The sequence below is a fragment of the Myxine glutinosa genome, chromosome 9, assembly GCF_964187855.1.
Source record: "Myxine glutinosa chromosome 9, kmMyxGlut1.1, whole genome shotgun sequence".
Lineage (NCBI taxonomy): Eukaryota > Metazoa > Chordata > Myxini > Myxiniformes > Myxinidae > Myxine > Myxine glutinosa.
The window spans coordinates 110,986,916-111,005,480 of record NC_136269.1 but is presented as its reverse complement, the minus strand read 5'-3'; the positions used below and the strand labels follow the sequence as shown (position 1 = coordinate 111,005,480).

Genomic DNA, 18,565 nt, shown 5'->3' with positions numbered 1-18,565 from the left:
CAATCTCCTCCACCACTAACACTTCAGGTTCGAATCCTTCGAAGTCCCTTTCGGACACAACCTCAGGCCACAGCTTCTTCCATGCAGAGTTTAAGGTCCTCCTTGTAACACCCTGCCAGGCCATGTCGATAATTCTGAGGCAGGTCACGATATTGTAGTGATCCTTCCAGAACTCTCGAAGGGTGAGGTTTGTGCTCTCCGTAACCTCAAAGCAGCGCCGGAACAGGTGCTTGGTGAAGAGATTTTTGAAATTTGAAATCACCTGCTGGTCCATGGGCTGCAGGATAGGGGTGGTGTTGGCTGGAAGGTAGAGGACCTTAATAAACTTAAATTCTTCAAGGATGTCGTCTTCAAGGTTTGGTGGGTGTGCGGGAGCATTGTCAAGGACGAGAAGGGCTTGCAGGGGTAGGTTATTTTCCAAAATGTACTTCTTTATGGCAGGACCAAAGACCAGGTTTACCCACTCCACAAAGAACTGCCTGGTGACCCACGCCTTTGCGTTTGCTCTCCACATAACCTGCAGTTTTTCTTTAAGTATCTTATGAGACTTAAAGGCTCTGGGGTTTTCAGAGTGATATACGAGTAGCGGCTTAATCTTGCAGTCACCACTCGCATTCGCGCACAGTGCAAGGGTTAACCTATCCTTCATGGGTTTGTGGCCTGGCATGCTCTTCTCCTCTGCTGTTATATACGTCCTCCTCGGCATCTTTTTCCAGAAGAGCCCTGTCTCGTCACAGTTGAAGATTTGCTGGGGGATGTATCCTTCGGCTTCTATCAGTTCGGCAAAAGTTATAATAAAATCTTCAGCTGCCTTCACATCCGAGCTTGCTGCCTCACCATGCCTGACGACGGAGTGAATGCCAGTCCTCTTCTTAAAATTATCAAACCATCCCCGACTGGCTTTGAATGACTCTTCCGATGCCTCGTCCGTTGAGGTTCCCGCCGTCTGCTGCACCAAATCCCCATAAATGTCTCGTGCCTTCTCACAGATGATGCTCTCGATCACGGTATCTCCTGCGAGCTGCTTCTCCGTCAACCACACAAACAACAACTTCTCCATCTCTTCATGGACAGAGGTCCTGAGCTTTGAAATAATCTTAACGCCCTTGGCTGGCGTTATAGCCTTTATCGACTCCTTCTGCTTCAAAATCGTACATATCGTAGAAGTACTACGATCGTACTGCCTCGCCAAGTCGACAACACGCACACCTCGCTCATGTTTTTCGACGATTACGTGTTTTATATCCAAGCACATCATCCTTTTCTTCTTCTAAGCACTGCCCTTGGCACTCAATTGCTTAGGACCCATGGTTAAAACTAAGAAATTTTCCAAAATAAACAAAATGCGAAAACAAAGCAACAGCGATACGGCAGAGATGCTTGCACGGCAAGATAACCACGTGAACTGAACGCTCGCTGGGCCACCTAGTGGCGGGTGGCGTAAGCTCGCTCGCTCGTAACTCAGATCTCGGCTTGCATCACAAAGCAAAAAATCGAACGAGCGACGGCTCGTATCTTGGAAAACTCGTAAGTTGGTGCACTCGTAAGTCAAGGTTTCACTGTGTGTGTGTGTGTGTGTGTGTGTGTGTGTGTGTGTGTGTGTGTGTGTGTGTGTATGTGTGTGTGTGTGTATATATATATATATATATATATATATATATATATATATATATATATATATATATATATATACACATTTTTGAGTGAAATAATAATATTGCAACAAAGTTGGCAAAGTTAATTTGTTTTAAAACAATGACATCTCCTTTTCACAGAATGAATATTTTGAAGGTTAAGTGGTGATTGACAAAGTAACTGACCTTACCATTTTGGGAAATGGCCAAGCTCAGTACATCTTCTCTGTATAGTGGGGAAGGACAACAAAGCCCAAAATAGTTGCCAAGGAACCCAGGAACCAGCAAAGGCCAATGGGTCTTTTCCTGCAGTCCAGTGTTCGAACCATGTCTGTCTGGAAAGGAAAGCATCAAGCAAGATTACAAAATCATGGAATTTGCAACATGTTTAGGTTAAGTGAACAAAGAAATGAATTGTGTCATGTGAACAAATTAATTAGCTTTCAATTTATGTACCTCATTAATACATTTAATGTACATAATGCCATGAGGTCTCAACACAGCTTTGTTATTATTTGGCTGATTTGGTCCACCCCCTCCCACTTGGGTATATATATACTGTTGCGGATATGGGATTTGGCCTCCATCCATATCCGCTTGTAAATATTCCCCTATTTCCCCAATACTCCCCAACTATCCCCAATCCCCCATTCCCTAGTCCCATTGTCTGTAAACAACACTCTGTAGAACCGACCTTCCCCTTTTTCCCCCATTAAATGTCGTGCCCAGGTTCACCGCATCTCACGTAGACAACTATAGGACATCTTGCTAGTTATTCTTAGTCTATGTCAGTTAAGGACTCGTTTCCATTAATTCTGACTCTTCGTTGCACCAGAATGTGATTGTATGGCACCAGTAGTGAGTTTAGGACCTCCCCATACCTCCTCCCATCTTCCTCATGAAACTACAACAACAACAACAACTACAACAACAGCGCGCGGGGAGTGTGCGTCCTCACTCCGGCTTGGTTAGCCGCCATTGCCCATGTGCTCCGACGGGGTTACCACGAAGGGGCTGACTGTCAGCTCCTCGTCAAGGGCGGAGCCCGGTAACCCCCCCGCACCCAATAAGAAGCGGCGGGCCGATTCCATCTGGGGCGGAGCTAACGAGCCGAGGGCGTGTCACTCCCCGCTGGATATACGCAGCCACTTACCGGAGGTGACGTCAGAGACGCGCCCCCAGCTTGAAGAGAACCAGACGCCACCTCCAGCGCGACGATATCTCCCCGCATATCTGGACCGGACCGTGTGGATCCTGTCCCTGAGCCAAGGTGCACCTTGTGCTGTCCATCGACTACCTGCCCTTCCTTGCCATCAATCCCTGTGTGAGTCAGCCTTGTCCCGTTTATCTGTGGTCTGTCGGGAATAAGATAAGTGTGTTTAAGTGCCCACCTTCCTATGCTGTCCCTCTTGTCCTTGTAATCTAAACGTTCCGCATACAAATATTATAACCTCCTCCGGAGGTCTTGAGAACTGTACCCCTGGTGTCGTGTCATCTAACCCAGCCGTTGTGTCCTTTCCTTAATTGATTTAGCATAGCGCGACTCGGCCAACGTTCGAGTATAATCGGGTAAACTGTGCAGACGCGGTCATACCAAACCGCTCGGTAAACTAACATCCAAAACCGCGTCTGTAACATTTGGTGTCGAGGAGTTGGATTCGGACCTGGGACTAAATTTGTTAGGCCCAAATTTTGGAACACCAATTGTACCATTAGGGTAACATTTGGTGTCGGGAAGTGGGATTCGATCCGGAGCGCGTTTCACGCGCTCGAAATTATAACAGCGAAATTTAATTGTGTTTTACAAAAAAAATAAAAACCCGAATTTTGAAAGTCGCGCTATGGCAGACCAAGACGGCTGGGTTCCGGTAGAAGAGAGTGAGGCAGGGTCGATCCAGGACCAAATTGAGGGACAAGAGGAGAGCGAAGCAGTGAGGGTAGCAGATTCGCAAAATAGCGTCGTCGCGCACGAGGTTACGGGCGCGCGAAATGGCGCCTCGCACATGGCCACGGCACCCACGCCCGCGACCGTAGTAGCGCCGCTGGTAGATTTGGACCTTTTTTTTCATACAAATGAAGGCCCTTATGGCCCAGAATAGCGAGAAAATGAGGGCTCAGAGTGAGCAATTAGGGGTAATGGGAAACCAAATGGGGGTAATGGGGAACCGGATGGTAGCTCAGGGTGAGCGATTGGAGGGCCAAATGGGGGTAATGAGGGACGAAGCGAGGGGTACCGGTGAGGGGTTAGACAAGAAATTTGGGAAGTTAGACAATAATTTTGAGGAGTTAGACAAGAAATTTGGGAAGTTAGACAATAATTTTGAGGGGTTAGACAACGGGATAAAAGAGGTGAGAAATGGGTTAATGGGGGTAGAAAACAGAATGGCCGCTCAAGAGAATCAAATGGAAGGGATGCAAAAGGGGTTAGAGGGGTTAGAAAACAGTATGGAAGGCAAATTGAGGGACATGAGGGACCAAGCGGAAAGGGAAGTTAAACAAATGGAGCAGCGGATAGAGGCGGTCAGAATGGGGGTAGAAACCAAACTGGATGCTCACAGGGAGGAAATGGAGCAGATGAGGGTGGCATCTGGGCAGGAGATGCAAGTGATGGGAGAGGAGATCAGAGGAGGTGTGAGTGAGGAGGTCGGAGGAGTGCGCGAGGAGGTGAGGCACTGTAAGGAGCACATGGAGAAGGAGGTGAGAAAGGGGACTGTAAAGTTACAAGGGGGCATAGAGGACCTGACGCAGAAAGTAGAACAACTGACAGAGGGACAAAAAGAACTAACGGACCAGGTAAAGAAGAACACAGCGGTAATAGGAGGGTTAAAAGCGACACAAAATGACCTAAAAAATGACTTGGTAGCGACGAAGAGGGAATGTCAGATGGTACGTGAGGGACTGACAACGAGGTTGGACGAGGTGATAGAGGTAATGGAGACGAAGGACCGGCAGGTGAGGACGCACATGGAAACGGTCAAGGTAGCCTTAGAGGACGAGCTTGAGGAGACGTACCGGGACATAAAAAAGGTGAAGCAGAAATTAGAAGAAGTGGAAGAAGGGGTGAGCGAAATTAAGAAGCGACGGAGAGGGGATAAGAAAGAGATAAAAGAGGAGATAAAAGAATTGGTCCGAAGTCTGTGTTCGGATCGTGATGATGTGCTCATTAACCGGATGAGGGATTCGCAGGTGATGGAGGAGAAGCGAAGAGGAAGAGGACCCGGTGTAAGTGGTGACCAATATGGTCGTGCGTATGATGCGCCAGGGGATTTAAGGAGCTTGGGGGTCGAGATAGACCCGGGTGTTCGTGAGAGGCCGTTGGTAAAGTGTGCGACAGGTCTGGTGTGCGAAAAAGGAGGTGCGCGAGAAAGTCCGACTCTGGGGTGTGTGAGGAAAAAGTGCGTGCCAAGGAGTGAGGGTGCTGGCGAGAGTGAGTCGGTCGTAGCGCGTGTGCGAGGGAGCACATGGAAGCGCGGTGTGGTAAGTGTTACAGAGGGTGTGACGGGAGAGTGTGCGCAAGAGTGTGCGCGAGAAAGGTGTGTGACGGACAGGTGCATGGGGAAAGAGTGCGCTGTCAAAGGTAAGGAAGAATGCACGCCTGTGGTGAGTGTTACAGAGGGTGTGACGGGAGAGTGTGCGCAAGAGTGTGCGCGAGAAAGGTGTGTGACGGACAGGTGCATGGGGAAAGAGTGCGCTATCAAAGGTAAGGAAGAATGCACGCCTGTGGTGAGTGTTACAGAGGGTGTGACGGGAGAGTGTGCGCAAGAGTGTGCGCGAGAAAGGTGTGTGACGGACAGGTGCATGGGGAGTAAGGGTGAGTGCGTTGTCAAGAGTGGTGGTGAGAGTAGTGAGAGTGACAAGGAGCGTGAGTTGGTTGTGACAGGTGAGCGAGGATGTACACCTGGAATGGAAGGATGCACACCTGGAATGGTAGAGCGTGAGTGGGAATGCACGCTGGAATTGGTAGTGAGGCACGTGGTTGGGTGTGCGAATGAGAGCACACCTGTGATTGTCACAGAGGAGGTGACCGAGGAGGGGGCGCGAAGAGGTGTGTTGGTGAGGTGTGCGACCAACGAATGTGTGCCAAAGTGTTCGGTGGTCAGGTGTGTGACCAAGGCTGTGAGTGGAATGAGGGTACCTGGGTGTGTAAGGAAAGGTACGAGGAGCATGGGAACGGCTGGATGTGTGAGCAAGGAACGGGCTGCGGGGTGTAAGCATGCAGGTGAAGCATCGACGTTAAACGGGTTAGCGGTTAGAGCGACTTTTAGCCGAATCGGGCCCTCGGTGCGTGCTGGGCCTCGCTTTGAGCGGCCGCGTCCGTGCTCCACTAGGCGGAGCGGGCGGCTGGATAGGAAGGGTCGTCATGGCGACCACCTTTTGTTGAGGCATTCCGGCAGGTCGAGATCGAGCCATGGGATGGCTCCGTGCCGAGAAGGTGCGTGGGACCTCGGCCCGGGTAAACCTCCTTCCCTGCACCGAGTGCCGGACGCATCCAGCCGCTGGCACAGAACAACCCGCGTTCATGGCTTGGCTTTACGAAGCCGGGCTTTGGACAGGAATTGGCGCACCGAGAGGCATTAGTGAGTAGACTGTGTGATGAGGTTAGTGTTTTGGACCCAAAATTAGAGAAAAACAAAATTTGATGATTGGCAAAGGATTGGCAGTAATGATTGGCAGATGATGGGCAGTGATTGGCAAATTTTTGAATTTGTTGCAATTTGATGTGCGAAATTGGTAGTGAGCGATGGGCCCGGTGGGTAAGGGTGGCATCCCTGCCACCCTTCCCATGAGTGGGGCAAATGCGCAATAGATTATGGGGTGTATGGCAGTGAAAACTAGCCCGGGTGGGTTAGGTTATATTGGTAGGGATCTAGCGAAGATGACATTAGGTAACGGTAAGATTAGTTAGTGACTGATACCTGTAGTGGGGACGCAGGTAGATTAGTGTTGGTTATAATGACGAGGGAGCGCAGTAGTAAAGGGACGACTGGGAAGCGCGAGTTTCAGAGGGGAGTAGTTAGATGAGATGATGCTGTGTGAGGATTGAACAGGTGTGATTGCACAGGTGTGCAACTGGACAGGTGTGTGGAGCAGTGTATGAGTAGTGTGTTGTGGATCAGCGCGAATGCGCTTGGGGAGAGAAGGGTGCAGGTGGCACCAGGTGTGAGAGCACAGGTGTGCAAGTACAGGTGTGTGGAATACATGGAGTATTGGAATGAGTGGTGTGGAGAGAGTTGGAGTAAGTGGTACGGAGTGGTGTGCATGGTGCGAAGGTGTGGATGGGGGAAGAGTGGACCCCTTTCACGAGTACCCGGGGCGGGTAGTGTAAGTGTTAGGTAGAGGGTATAGGTAAATTGTGGTTGGATATTGGCATTTGTGGTGCGGTTGCAGAATGGTATTGTGGATGGGTGCATTAGTGTTGTGGAAATGGCTGGGCGTGTAGCCTGTTAGTGTGTGTAGTTGGTTTGGGCACTCCACCACTGTGAGGATGTCGGCCAGGTGAGGCCGCAGGTGGGCTCTGGGAGCCGGTAGAGTTGTGGATGGGGCCCGAGGATCCGGAGGACGGACCCGGGTAGCCCAGTGCCAGAGAGGGCACCGAGTGGGGAGAGCGCCAGAGGGCCTTCCCCAGGTAGTTAGGTTAGGGTAAGGAGCAGGTAAGCTCGGAGGCAACTGCAGTGGTGGAGGTGTGCAGGTGGGTAGACCCGCTGGGAGAGGTACACGCCACAGCCCAGAAATTGTGCGAGGGCACCGGGAGATGAATCGGGGGAGTGAGACCCCAAATTGGAAAGCACCACAGTTTGGTCAATGGGAATTGGTTTTTAGAACCCATAGTGTAAGAGGGCCAATGGTTTGGCAGGAGAAAGACCCCGGGTAATGTAAAGTTGTTAAAGTCATTTAGGAAATAGTTAGGATTGATGAACCTGTCGCACCATACGCAGCCACTTACCTGTGGTGATAATGATGACTCCACACCTGTGTTTTCTTTGTTCTGTGTGCAGGAAATGAGAATTGCTGTGTGGATTGGTGAGACGCATCACGACGTGGAGGAGACATTGGGGTGATTCCATCTCTCCCTCCTTAGGAGGGACTGATGATGAATTGGTGATGACAAATTATGATGTTGAGTTGGAGATGGCAAATTTTGCTGAGAGTTGAAAATGGCAAATTTGATTGGTTAGGAGGGAGAGAAGACGAATTTGGTTTATGGGAGGAACGGGGAAGACAGTAGGGACGGTTGTTGATTTGTAAAGTAGATGTTTATGGGTAGTGTTGTGTTTTGTGGATACAGTAAGGGGTAAGGGAGGGGCCATGTAGGTTACCTGGTGGGGGGGGTAAGGGGGGGGCGTACGGTAGGAACGTACCTGTCTCACCTGGTTCCCATGTGCCCCCAGTGTGCATCACCTTGTATTGCGTGCACTTTTGCGCCCTTACCACCTTACTCACTTGTTTTCTTCTTTTGTCTCCCACCTCCGAGGATCTGGCTTTGGGGCAGAGAGAGAGGAGAGAGAGGTGCTGGCTCCGCAGTTGTGGGCCTGCACTTTCGCTGCTTGCTGCCGGGATCGATACACCATATGGACTGCAATTTTTGTGGCCGCCCACCATGGACCCCAGTTCTCTTGCGGGCAAGCACCACCCGTTGATGGACCTATGGGTCAACGTGGCACCTATGCCATACAGGTGAACCACTTTTAGTTGGCCCCCTGACGGCCACAATACAGAAATGGACGCGGTTGGCGCCTTTCTTTATTTTTGAAAGAAGCAAGAAGGCCAAGTGCACCACATGAAGGCAAGACCAGCGGCAGAACATCGGCCGGCTGCGACACCACCGGTGATTTATGAACGCTTTATTGGTGCACCGGATGGTGCTGACTGTGTTATGGGGTGGTGCTTTTGGTGCTTGGATGGGGTGCTCTGCACATTATTAAAGGCCGTAAGGCCACAGAGCACTCGTGGGTTGGTGTATCGATGCTGGCATGCGTGCTCTCTCTATGCATAACATCTGCATGTGTTCCTCCAAAAACAGGTCCTGGATCGTAGTGTAAATATCAGCGTAGTCTTGTGTAAATAATGCTCCCTACCGGCTGTATGTTTAGTTTGAGAATTCTTTCCGCGATTCGGTTACCCTGTGGGTGTGTTTCTGTTAGGAGAAGGGTGCAACGTCGCAGGGGGACATATTTACTCATTTGTGAATATCTGTAAAACTGTCGCACTCAGGGTAGAGTTAATAGTAGAGGGAACTACATCTGAGTGCCACACTAAAGTAGGTAAAGATTTATCGGGTCGGGACGCCCCGAGGTAGAGAAGGGTGCAATGTTGCGGATATGGGATTTGGCCTCCATCCATATCCGCTTGTAAATATTCCCCTATTTCCCCAATACTCCCCAACTATCCCCAATCCCCCATTCCCTAGTCCCATTGTCTGTAAACAACACTCTGTAGAACCGACCTTCCCCTTTTTCCCCCATTAAATGTCGTGCCCAGGTTCACCGCATCTCACGTAGACAACTATAGGACATCTTGCTAGTTATTCTTAGTCTATGTCAGTTAAGGACTCGTTTCCATTAATTCTGACTCTTCGTTGCACCAGAATGTGATTGTATGGCACCAGTAGTGAGTTTAGGACCTCCCCATACCTCCTCCCATCTTCCTCATGAAACTACAACAACAACAACAACTACAACAACAGCGCGCGGAGAGTGTGCGTCCTCACTCCGGCTTGGTTAGCCGCCATTGCCCATGTGCTCCGACGGGGTTACCACGAAGGGGCTGACTGTCAGCTCCTCGTCAAGGGCGGAGCCCGGTAACCCCCCCGCACCCAATAAGAAGCGGCGGGCCGATTCCATCTGGGGCGGAGCTAACGAGCCGAGGGCGTGTCACTCCCCGCTGGATATACGCAGCCACTTACCGGAGGTGACGTCAGAGACGCGCCCCCAGCTTGAAGAGAACCAGACGCCACCTCCAGCGCGACGATACCTCCCCGCATATCTGGACCGGACCGTGTGGATCCTGTCCCTGAGCCAAGGTGCACCTTGTGCTGTCCATCGACTACCTGCCCTTCCTTGCCATCAATCCCTGTGTGAGTCAGCCTTGTCCCGTTTATCTGTGGTCTGTCGGGAATAAGATAAGTGTGTTTAAGTGCCCACCTTCCTATGCTGTCCCTCTTGTCCTTGTAATCTAAACGTTCCGCATACAAATATTATAACCTCCTCCGGAGGTCTTGAGAACTGTACCCCTGGTGTCGTGTCATCTAACCCAGCCGTTGTGTCCTTTCCTTAATTGATTTAGCGTAGCGCGACTCGGCCAACGTTCGAGTATAATCGGGTAAACTGTGCAGACGCGGTCATACCAAACCGCTCGGTAAACTAACATCCAAAACCGCGTCTGTAACAATACTATATATATAAATATATATATATATAAATATATATACATAAATATATATATACATATATATACATATATACATAAATATATATACATATATATATAAATATATATATATATATATATATATATATATATATATATATATATATATATATATATTGTTACGGTCCGCGGATTAGATGTTATTTTACCGAGCGGAGGTATAACCACGGCCGAACAGTTGTTCCCCACTAAACCCGATTCACCCAACGTTGGCCGTATCGCGCCACAGATACTCAATCTGGAAAACTCTAAAGCGACCGAATGCAAAGAGGAAGAAGAAGTACAGAAGAGTAACTGGGTTTATTACTATTTACACACATAAGCAAAAAGAGCAGTCACGATTATGTACAGGGACATGAGACGCAGGTGACACAGTGAATTCCTTACACAAGCTTAATTACCTACCCAGGACAGAACAAACAAAGACGACTCACACGGGGAATTGCAGAGTGGATTGGCTGGAAGGAGGTGTGTGGCTGGAGGGGGAGGACGGCACGGAGCTGGCTGGAGCTTGATCCCGCACGGGACGTCGGGCTGGACCTCGACGGCCGCTGATGCCACCGATCCTGTCGTGTGCGCGGGATCACGGGTCGGATCACGGGTCGGAGCCGACGCGCTGGTGGGGGGTCTGGCGTGACGGGTTCTCTCCTCTCTCTTTCTTGGTCCAACCACTCTTTCTCCAACGCAACCACTCAACGCAACCACTGACCACCCCTGACGACCAACTCAGCTCTTGTCATGGACCTCTCTTTTCAGACTCATCTCCTTGTCTCTGTAAAAGCGCATCTTCTTGGGGGCGTCTCTCATGGGTTATATATAGCCCCACCCTTGAACCTTTGCAAACCACCCCGATCGCTCTTCCTCCGCCCTCTCAAACCAAACCCCTCGTGCTCGGTTGGTTGTTCGGGGCTGGCTCACTCCTCCCCTCTATGACGAGGTGGAGACACGACTTTCTTCCCCAACCTTGCCTCGTGGCCAATGGTGGTTGAAGAAAACCGCCCAAAATGCAGTTGGCCATTGAAATGAAATGAAAGGGGATCTACTCTTATTTCACTTTGTGCAATGGAGTATTTAAATTAATGGGAGACACAGCCTTACCCGAAGACACATAATAAGATATAAGCTACTGAACAAGGGTTTTATCGGGTCCTGCAATGTGGTGTTTATGGAATAACTACCGAGACGCCCTTTGACCTTCACACTACGGAGGTATTTACAAGGAATCATTACATTTTACAGAGGGTGATATTTACAACAATTTACTATACAATACAACACAATAAAAAAAACACAATCCTCATATCCGCAACAATATATATATATATATATATATATATATATATATATATATATATATATATATATATATATATATATATATATATATATATATATATATATACATATATATATATATACAGTGAACCCTCGTTTATCGCGGGGGTTACGTTCCAGAACCCCCCGCGATAAACGAAAATCCGCGAAGTAGCGACCATATTTTTTTATATTTTTTTATATATATTTTAAAGCATTATGAACTCCCCACACTCTTATTAACCTTTCCCATACTCTTATAAACACTTCCTATACTCTTAAACACTTTTTACGCTCTTAAACATACGTAATTTTAACAACATATAAAATTCTAATGGGTACTCACCATTGAAGATACTGTAGCTACCCATGGGTTCCCCAAGCAAGACCAGCATCAGAATCTCCTTGCTCCAGCCGGTGACGTCACCGGCGGGGATCCCCGGCGCGAGAGTGGCTGGTCACGTGACCACCGAAGCACGCCACGCTTGAGAGGCGTGGCTTTCGGTTTCTGGTTGTGCTTTATAATGCAGCCCGATAAATGGGCTTTTCAGTGTTCCCGAGTTGGTTTGCCAGTAGCGTGCCGTGTACGATCTCACGTGGGTAACTCGCACAAGTGGAAGCTGCCGCATCTGCGTCTTCCATACGCACGACTCTTTGTCTCTTTGTCTACTCTTCTACTGTACACTATGTAAAGTATTTTATTTCTTGTAATATGTTTTAATCACTGTATTTTTCTTATTTTTTTACGTTTTTTTAATTTTAGGCTAGAAAATGCTTATTTTACCACAAAAATATTTAAAATAATAGTATATAAAAATACATTTATACCGCAAAATCCCGCGATATAGCGAAAAATCCGCGATATAATTTTACATATACTAGCGAGAAAAAACCGCGATGTACCGAATCCGCGAAAAGTGAACCGCGATATAGCGAGGGACGACTGTATATATATATATATATATATATATATATACAGTATATATATATATATATATATATATATATACAGTATATATATATATATATATATATATATATATATATATATATATATATATATATATATACAGTATATATATATATATATATATATATATATATATATATACAGTATATATATATATATATATATATATATATATATATACAGTATATATATATATATATATATATATATATATATATACAGTATATATATATATATATATATATATATATATACAGTATATATATATATATATATATATATATATATATATATATATATATATATACAGTATATATATATATATATATATATATATATATATATATATATATATATATATATATATATATATATATATATATATATATATATATATATATATATATATATATATATATATATAGTTACGGACGCGGTTTAGATGTTATTTACCGAGCGGTGGTATTGCCGCGACCGAACAGTTATTCCCCGACTAGACCCCGATTCCACCCAGACGTTGACCAAATCGCGCTATGCTAAATCAATGATGGAAAGGACACAACGACTGGGATAGATGAAACGACGCAAGGGGTACAGTTCTCAAGACCTCCGGAGGAGGGTATAATTACAGTGGTGGAGAAAAGGGGGTAGATTACAAGGTAGTGAGGTAAAGACACAGAAGAGATGGGCACTTAATTACAGTCTTATCTTATCCCAGACAGAGCACAGACAAACGGAACAAGGTAGACTTACACAGGGATTGATGGCAGGAATCGACAGGTAGGTTGATAGCACAAGGTGCACCTTGGCTCGGGGACAGGATCAAGCACGGTCCAAGAGATGCAGGGAGGTGTCACAGCGCTCGGAAGGGACGTCTCTCTTGCTTCAAGCTCAGCGCGCATCTGACGTCACCTCCCTCTTCCTGCGCATGCTCAGCGGGGAGTGACACACCCTCGGCTGGTTGGCTCCGCCCCCCTGGGGCCGGTCCGCCGCTTCCATTGGGTGCGGGGGTTACCGGGCTCCGCCCTTGACGAGGAGCTGACAGGGAGCCCCTATTTGGTAACCCCGTCGAGCACATGTTCGATGGCGGCTCGTTGGGAAGGCCTCGTGCCCTCCCAACACCCCCTACCAACCAAGCCGGAGTGAGGACGCGCACTCCCTGTGCACGCCGCTGCCGTTGCTGTTGTTGTTGTTGTTGTTGTTGTTGCTGAACCATGAGGAAGAGCTGCGGGGAGGTATTGGGAGGTCCTAAACTTCCTAATGGTGCCATACAATCACATTCTGGTGCAACGAAGGGTCAGAATTAATGGAAACGAGTCCTTAACTGACATAGACTAAGAATAACTAGCAAGATGTCCTATAGTTGTCTTACATGAGATGCGGTGAACCTGGGCACGACATTTAATGGGGGAAATAGGGGGAGGTCGGGTCTACAGAGTGTTGTTTACAGAAAATGGGACTAGGGAATGGGAGATTGGGGATAGTTGGGAAGTATTGAGGAAATAGGGGAATATTTACAAGCGGATATGGATGGATGCAAATCCCATATCCGCAACATTGCACCCTTCTCTACCTCGGGGCGTCCCGACCCGATAAATTTTTACCTACTTTAGTGTGGCACTCAGATGTAGTTCCCTCTACTATTAACTCAACCCTGAGTGCGACAGTTTTACAGATGTTCACAAATGAGTAAATATGTCCCCCTGCGACGTTGCACCCTTCTCCTAACAGAAACACACCCACAGGATAACCGAATCGCGGAAAGCATCCTCAAACTAAACATACAGCCGATAGGGAGCATCATTTATACAAGACTGATATTTACACTACGATCCAGGACCTGTTCTTTGAGGAACACATGCAGATGTTATGCATCGGGAGAGCACGCATGCCAGCATCGATACACCAACCCACGAGTGCCCTGTGGCCCTACGGCCTTTAATAATGTGCAGAGCACCCCGTCCAAGCACCAAAAGCACCACCCCATACGCACAGTCAGCACCATCCGGTGCACCAATAAAGTGTTCAATAACAATGCACAATTAACTGTCCATGGTCACCGGTGGTGTCGCAGCCGGCCGATGTTCTGCCGCTGGTCTTGCCTTCATGGAGTTCACTTGGCCTTCTGGCTTCTTTAGAAATAAAGAAAGGCGCCAACCGCGTCCATTTCTAAATTGTGGCCGTCAGGGGGGCCAACTAAAAGTGGTTCACCTGTATGGCATAGGTGCCACGTTGACCCAGAGGTCCATCCACGGGTGGTGCTTGACCGCCAAAGAACTGCGGTCCATTGTGGGCGGCCACCAAAATTGCGGTCCATATGGTGTATCGATCCAGGCAGCAAGCAGCGGAAGTACAGGCCCACAACTGCGGAGCCAGCACCTCTCTCTCTCCTCTCTCTCTGCCCCAAAGCCAGATCCTCGGAGGTGGGAGACAAAAGAAGACAAGTGAGTAAGGTGGTAAGGGCGCAAAAGTGCACGCAGTACTAGGTAATGCACACTGGGGGCACATGGGAACCAGGTGAGACAGGTACGTTCCTACCGTATGGCCCCCCCCCCCCCACCAGGTAACCTACATTGCCCCTCCCTTACCCCTTACTGTATCCACAAAACACAACACTACCCATAAACATCTACTTTACACATCACCAACGTCCCTACTGTCTTCCCCGTTCCTCCCATAAACCAAATTCGTCTTCTCTCCCTCCTAACCAATCAAATTTGCCATTTCCAACTCTCATCAAAATCTGCCATCTCCAACTCAACATCAAAATCTGCCATCACCAATTCATCATCAGTCCCTCCTAAGGAGGGAGAGATGGAATCACCCCAATGTCTTATCCACGTCGTGATGCGTCTCACAAATCCAAACAGCAATTCTCATTTCCTGCAACACAAAACAAAGAAAACACAGGTGTGGAGTCATCATCATCACCTCAGGTAAGTGGCTGCGTATGGTGCGACAGGTTCATCAATCCTAACTATTTCCTAAATGACTTTAACAACTTTACATTACCCGGGGTCTTTCTCCTGCCAAACCATTGGCCCTCATTACTCTATGTGGTTCGAAGAACCAAAATCCCATTGACCATCTGTGGTGCACACCATCAATTTGGGTCTCACTCCCCGATTCAACACTCGGTGCCCCCGCACAATTTCGGTGGCTGGGTCGTGTGACGCTCCCAGCTGGTCCGCCCACCTGCACACCTCCACCACTGTTGTTGCCTACCGAGCTCACCTGCTCCTCACCCTAACCTAACTAACTGGGGAAGGCCCTCTCGCACTCTCACCCCCTCAGTGCCCTCTCTGGCACGGGCTGCCCGATCCACACCTGGGATCCTCAGGCACCCACTGACACTAACGGCTCCCAGAGCCCACCTGCGGCCTCACCTGGCCGACATCTAACAGTGGCGGAGTGCCCAACCATTCACACTCATACTAACAGGCCACACGACCAGCCAATTTCACCACACCAATGCACCCATCCACAATACCATTCTGCAACCGCACCACAAATGCCAATATCCAACCACAATTTACCTATACCTTCTAACTATTCTTTAAACTACCCTCCCCGGGTACTCGTGAAAAGGGGTCCACTCTTCCCCCATCCACACCTTCGCACCATGCACACCACTCCGTACCACTTACTCCAACTCTCTCCACACCACTCATTCTCTGCTCCATATATTCCACACACCTGTACTTGCACACCTGTGCTCTCATACTTGGTGCCGCCTGCACCCTTCTCTCCCCCAAGCACATTCACGCTGATCCACAACACTCCCTACTCATACACTGCTCCACACACCTGTCCAGTTCTCACACAGCATCATCTCATCTAACTACTCCCCTCTGAAACTTGCGCTTCTCCGTCTTCCCTTTAAACTATTCCGCTCCCACGTCATTATCATCCACTCTAATCTACCTGCGTCCCCTCTCCAGGTATCCTTGTCACTAACTAACCTTAACGTTACCTAATGTCATCTTCGCTAGATCCCTACACACAATATCCTAACCCACCCGGGCTAGTTTTCACTGCCATACACCCCATAATCTATAGCGCATTTGCCCCACTTTTGTGAGGGATGACAGAGTTGCCATCCCACCACATCGGGCATCTCCCACTACCAATTTTGCACATCAAATCAAAAATTTGCCAATCACTGCCCATCATCTGCCAATCATTACTGCCAATCCTTTGCCAATCATCAAATTTTGTTTTTCTAATTTCGGGGCCAAAACACTATCCTCGTCATTACAGTCTACTTACTAATGCCTCTCGGTGCGCCAATTTACTTCTAAAGCTCGGCTTCGTACAGCCAAGCCATGAATGCGGGTTGTTTGGTGCCAGCGGCTGGATACGTCCCGCATTCGGTGCAGGGAAGGAGGTTTACCCGGGCCGAGGTCCCACGCACCATCTCGGCACGGAGCCATCCCATGGCCCGATCTCGACCTGCCGGAATGCCTCAACAAAAAGTGGTCGCCATGACGACCCTTCCTATCGGGCTGCCCGCTCCGCCTAGTGGAGCACGGACGCGGCCGTTCAAAGCGAGGCCCAGCGTGGATCGCGTACGGCGGTCCTTTCGAACCCGCCGTGGCTCGGATCCCCGCTGGTTCTCGCGGCACGCGAAGCCCGGCACGCACCGAAGGCCCGATTCGGCTTACTGTCGTTCTAACCGCCAACCCGGTTACCGTCGATGCCTCACCTGCATGCTTACACGCATACGCTACCCCTTTCTTGCTCATACCTCCAGCTGTTCCCATGCTCCTCGTCCTTGCACCTTCTCTTCCACACCCAGGTACACTCATTCCGCTCACAGACTTGGTCACACACCTGACCACCGAACACCTTGGCACACATTCGTCGCTCGCACACCTCACCAACACACCTCTTCGCGCCCCCTCCTCGGTCACCTCCTCTGTGACGATCACAGGTGTGCTCTCACTCGCACACCCAACCACGTGCCTCACTACCAATTCCAGCGTGCATTCCCACACACGCTCTACCATTCCAGGTGTGCTTCCTTTCTCACCTGTCACAACCAACTCACGCTCCGTGTCACTCTTACTACTCTCACCTCCACTCTTGACAGCGCCCTCACCCTTACTCTCGACAGCGCACTCTTTCCTCATGCACCCGTCCGTTACACACCTTTCTCGCGCACACTCTCCCGTTACACCCTCTGTAACACTTACCACAGGTGTACACTCTTCCTTACTTTTGACAGCGCACTCTTTCCCCATGCACCCGTCCGTTACACACCTTGCTCGCGCATCCTCTCCCGTTACATCCTCTGTAACACTCACCACAGGCGTGCATTCTTCCGTTACATCCTCTGTAACACTCCTCACTACGCGCTTCCATGCGCTCCCTCGCACACGCGCTACGACCGACTCGCTCTCGACAACACCCTCACTCCTTGGCGCGCCCTTTTTCCTCACACACCCCAGAGTCGGACTTTCTCGCACACCTCCTTTTTCGCACACCAGGCCTGTCGCACACTTCACCAACGGCCTCTCACGAACACCCGGGTCCATCTCGACCCCCAAGCTCATTAAATCACCTGGCGCATCATACGCACGACCATATTGGTCACCACTTACACCGGGTCCTCTTTCTCTTTGCTTCTCCTCCATCACCTGCGAATCCCTCATCCGGTTAATGAGCACATCATCACGATCCGAACACAGACTTTGGACCAATTCTTTTACTTCCTCCCTTATCTCTTTCTTATCCCCTCTCCGTCACTTCTTAATTTCGCTTACCCCTTCTTCCACTTCTTCTAATTTCTGCTTCACCTCTTTTATTTCCCGGTGCGTCTCCTCAAGCTCGTCCTCTAAGGCCACCTTGACCGTTTCTATGTGCGTCCTCACCTGCCGGTCCTTCGTCTCCATTACCTCTGTCACCTCGTCCAACCTCGTTGTCAGTCCCTCACGTACCATCTGACTCTTTTTTAATTACCCCTACGTCCTTTTTCATCTCCTTCTGTGTCGATTTTAAACCCTCTATTACCGCTGTGTTCTTCTTTACCTGGTCCCCCAACTCCTTTTGTCCCACTGTCAGTTGTTCTACTCCCAGCGTCAACTCCTCTATACCACCTTGCAATTTTACAGTCCCCTTTCTCACCTCCTTCTCCATGCGCTCCTTACAGTGCCTCACCTCCTCGCGCACTCCTCCGACCTCCTCACTCACACCTCTTCTGATCTCTTCTCCCATCACT

The 18,565-nt window shown here is 48.9% G+C and overlaps 1 protein-coding gene across 3 annotated transcripts in view; it reads right to left on the bottom strand.

Moving 5' to 3' along the window:
* The window catches only part of BOK (BCL2 family apoptosis regulator BOK), a 56,026-nt gene that overhangs the window by 4,394 nt on the left and 33,067 nt on the right, over positions 1-18,565 (bottom strand). For 2 of the 3 annotated variants that reach the window (XM_068128554.2, XM_078784680.1), the window contains one exon: positions 1,826-1,969. In XM_068128554.2, coding sequence (XP_067984655.1) covers positions 1,847-1,969 — 123 coding nt within the window. In that variant the 3' untranslated portion in view covers positions 1,826-1,846. Of the gene's footprint in view, positions 1-1,820; positions 1,970-18,565 lie in introns of all 3 variants that reach the window. The other variant, XM_068128555.2, reaches the window with a different exon arrangement.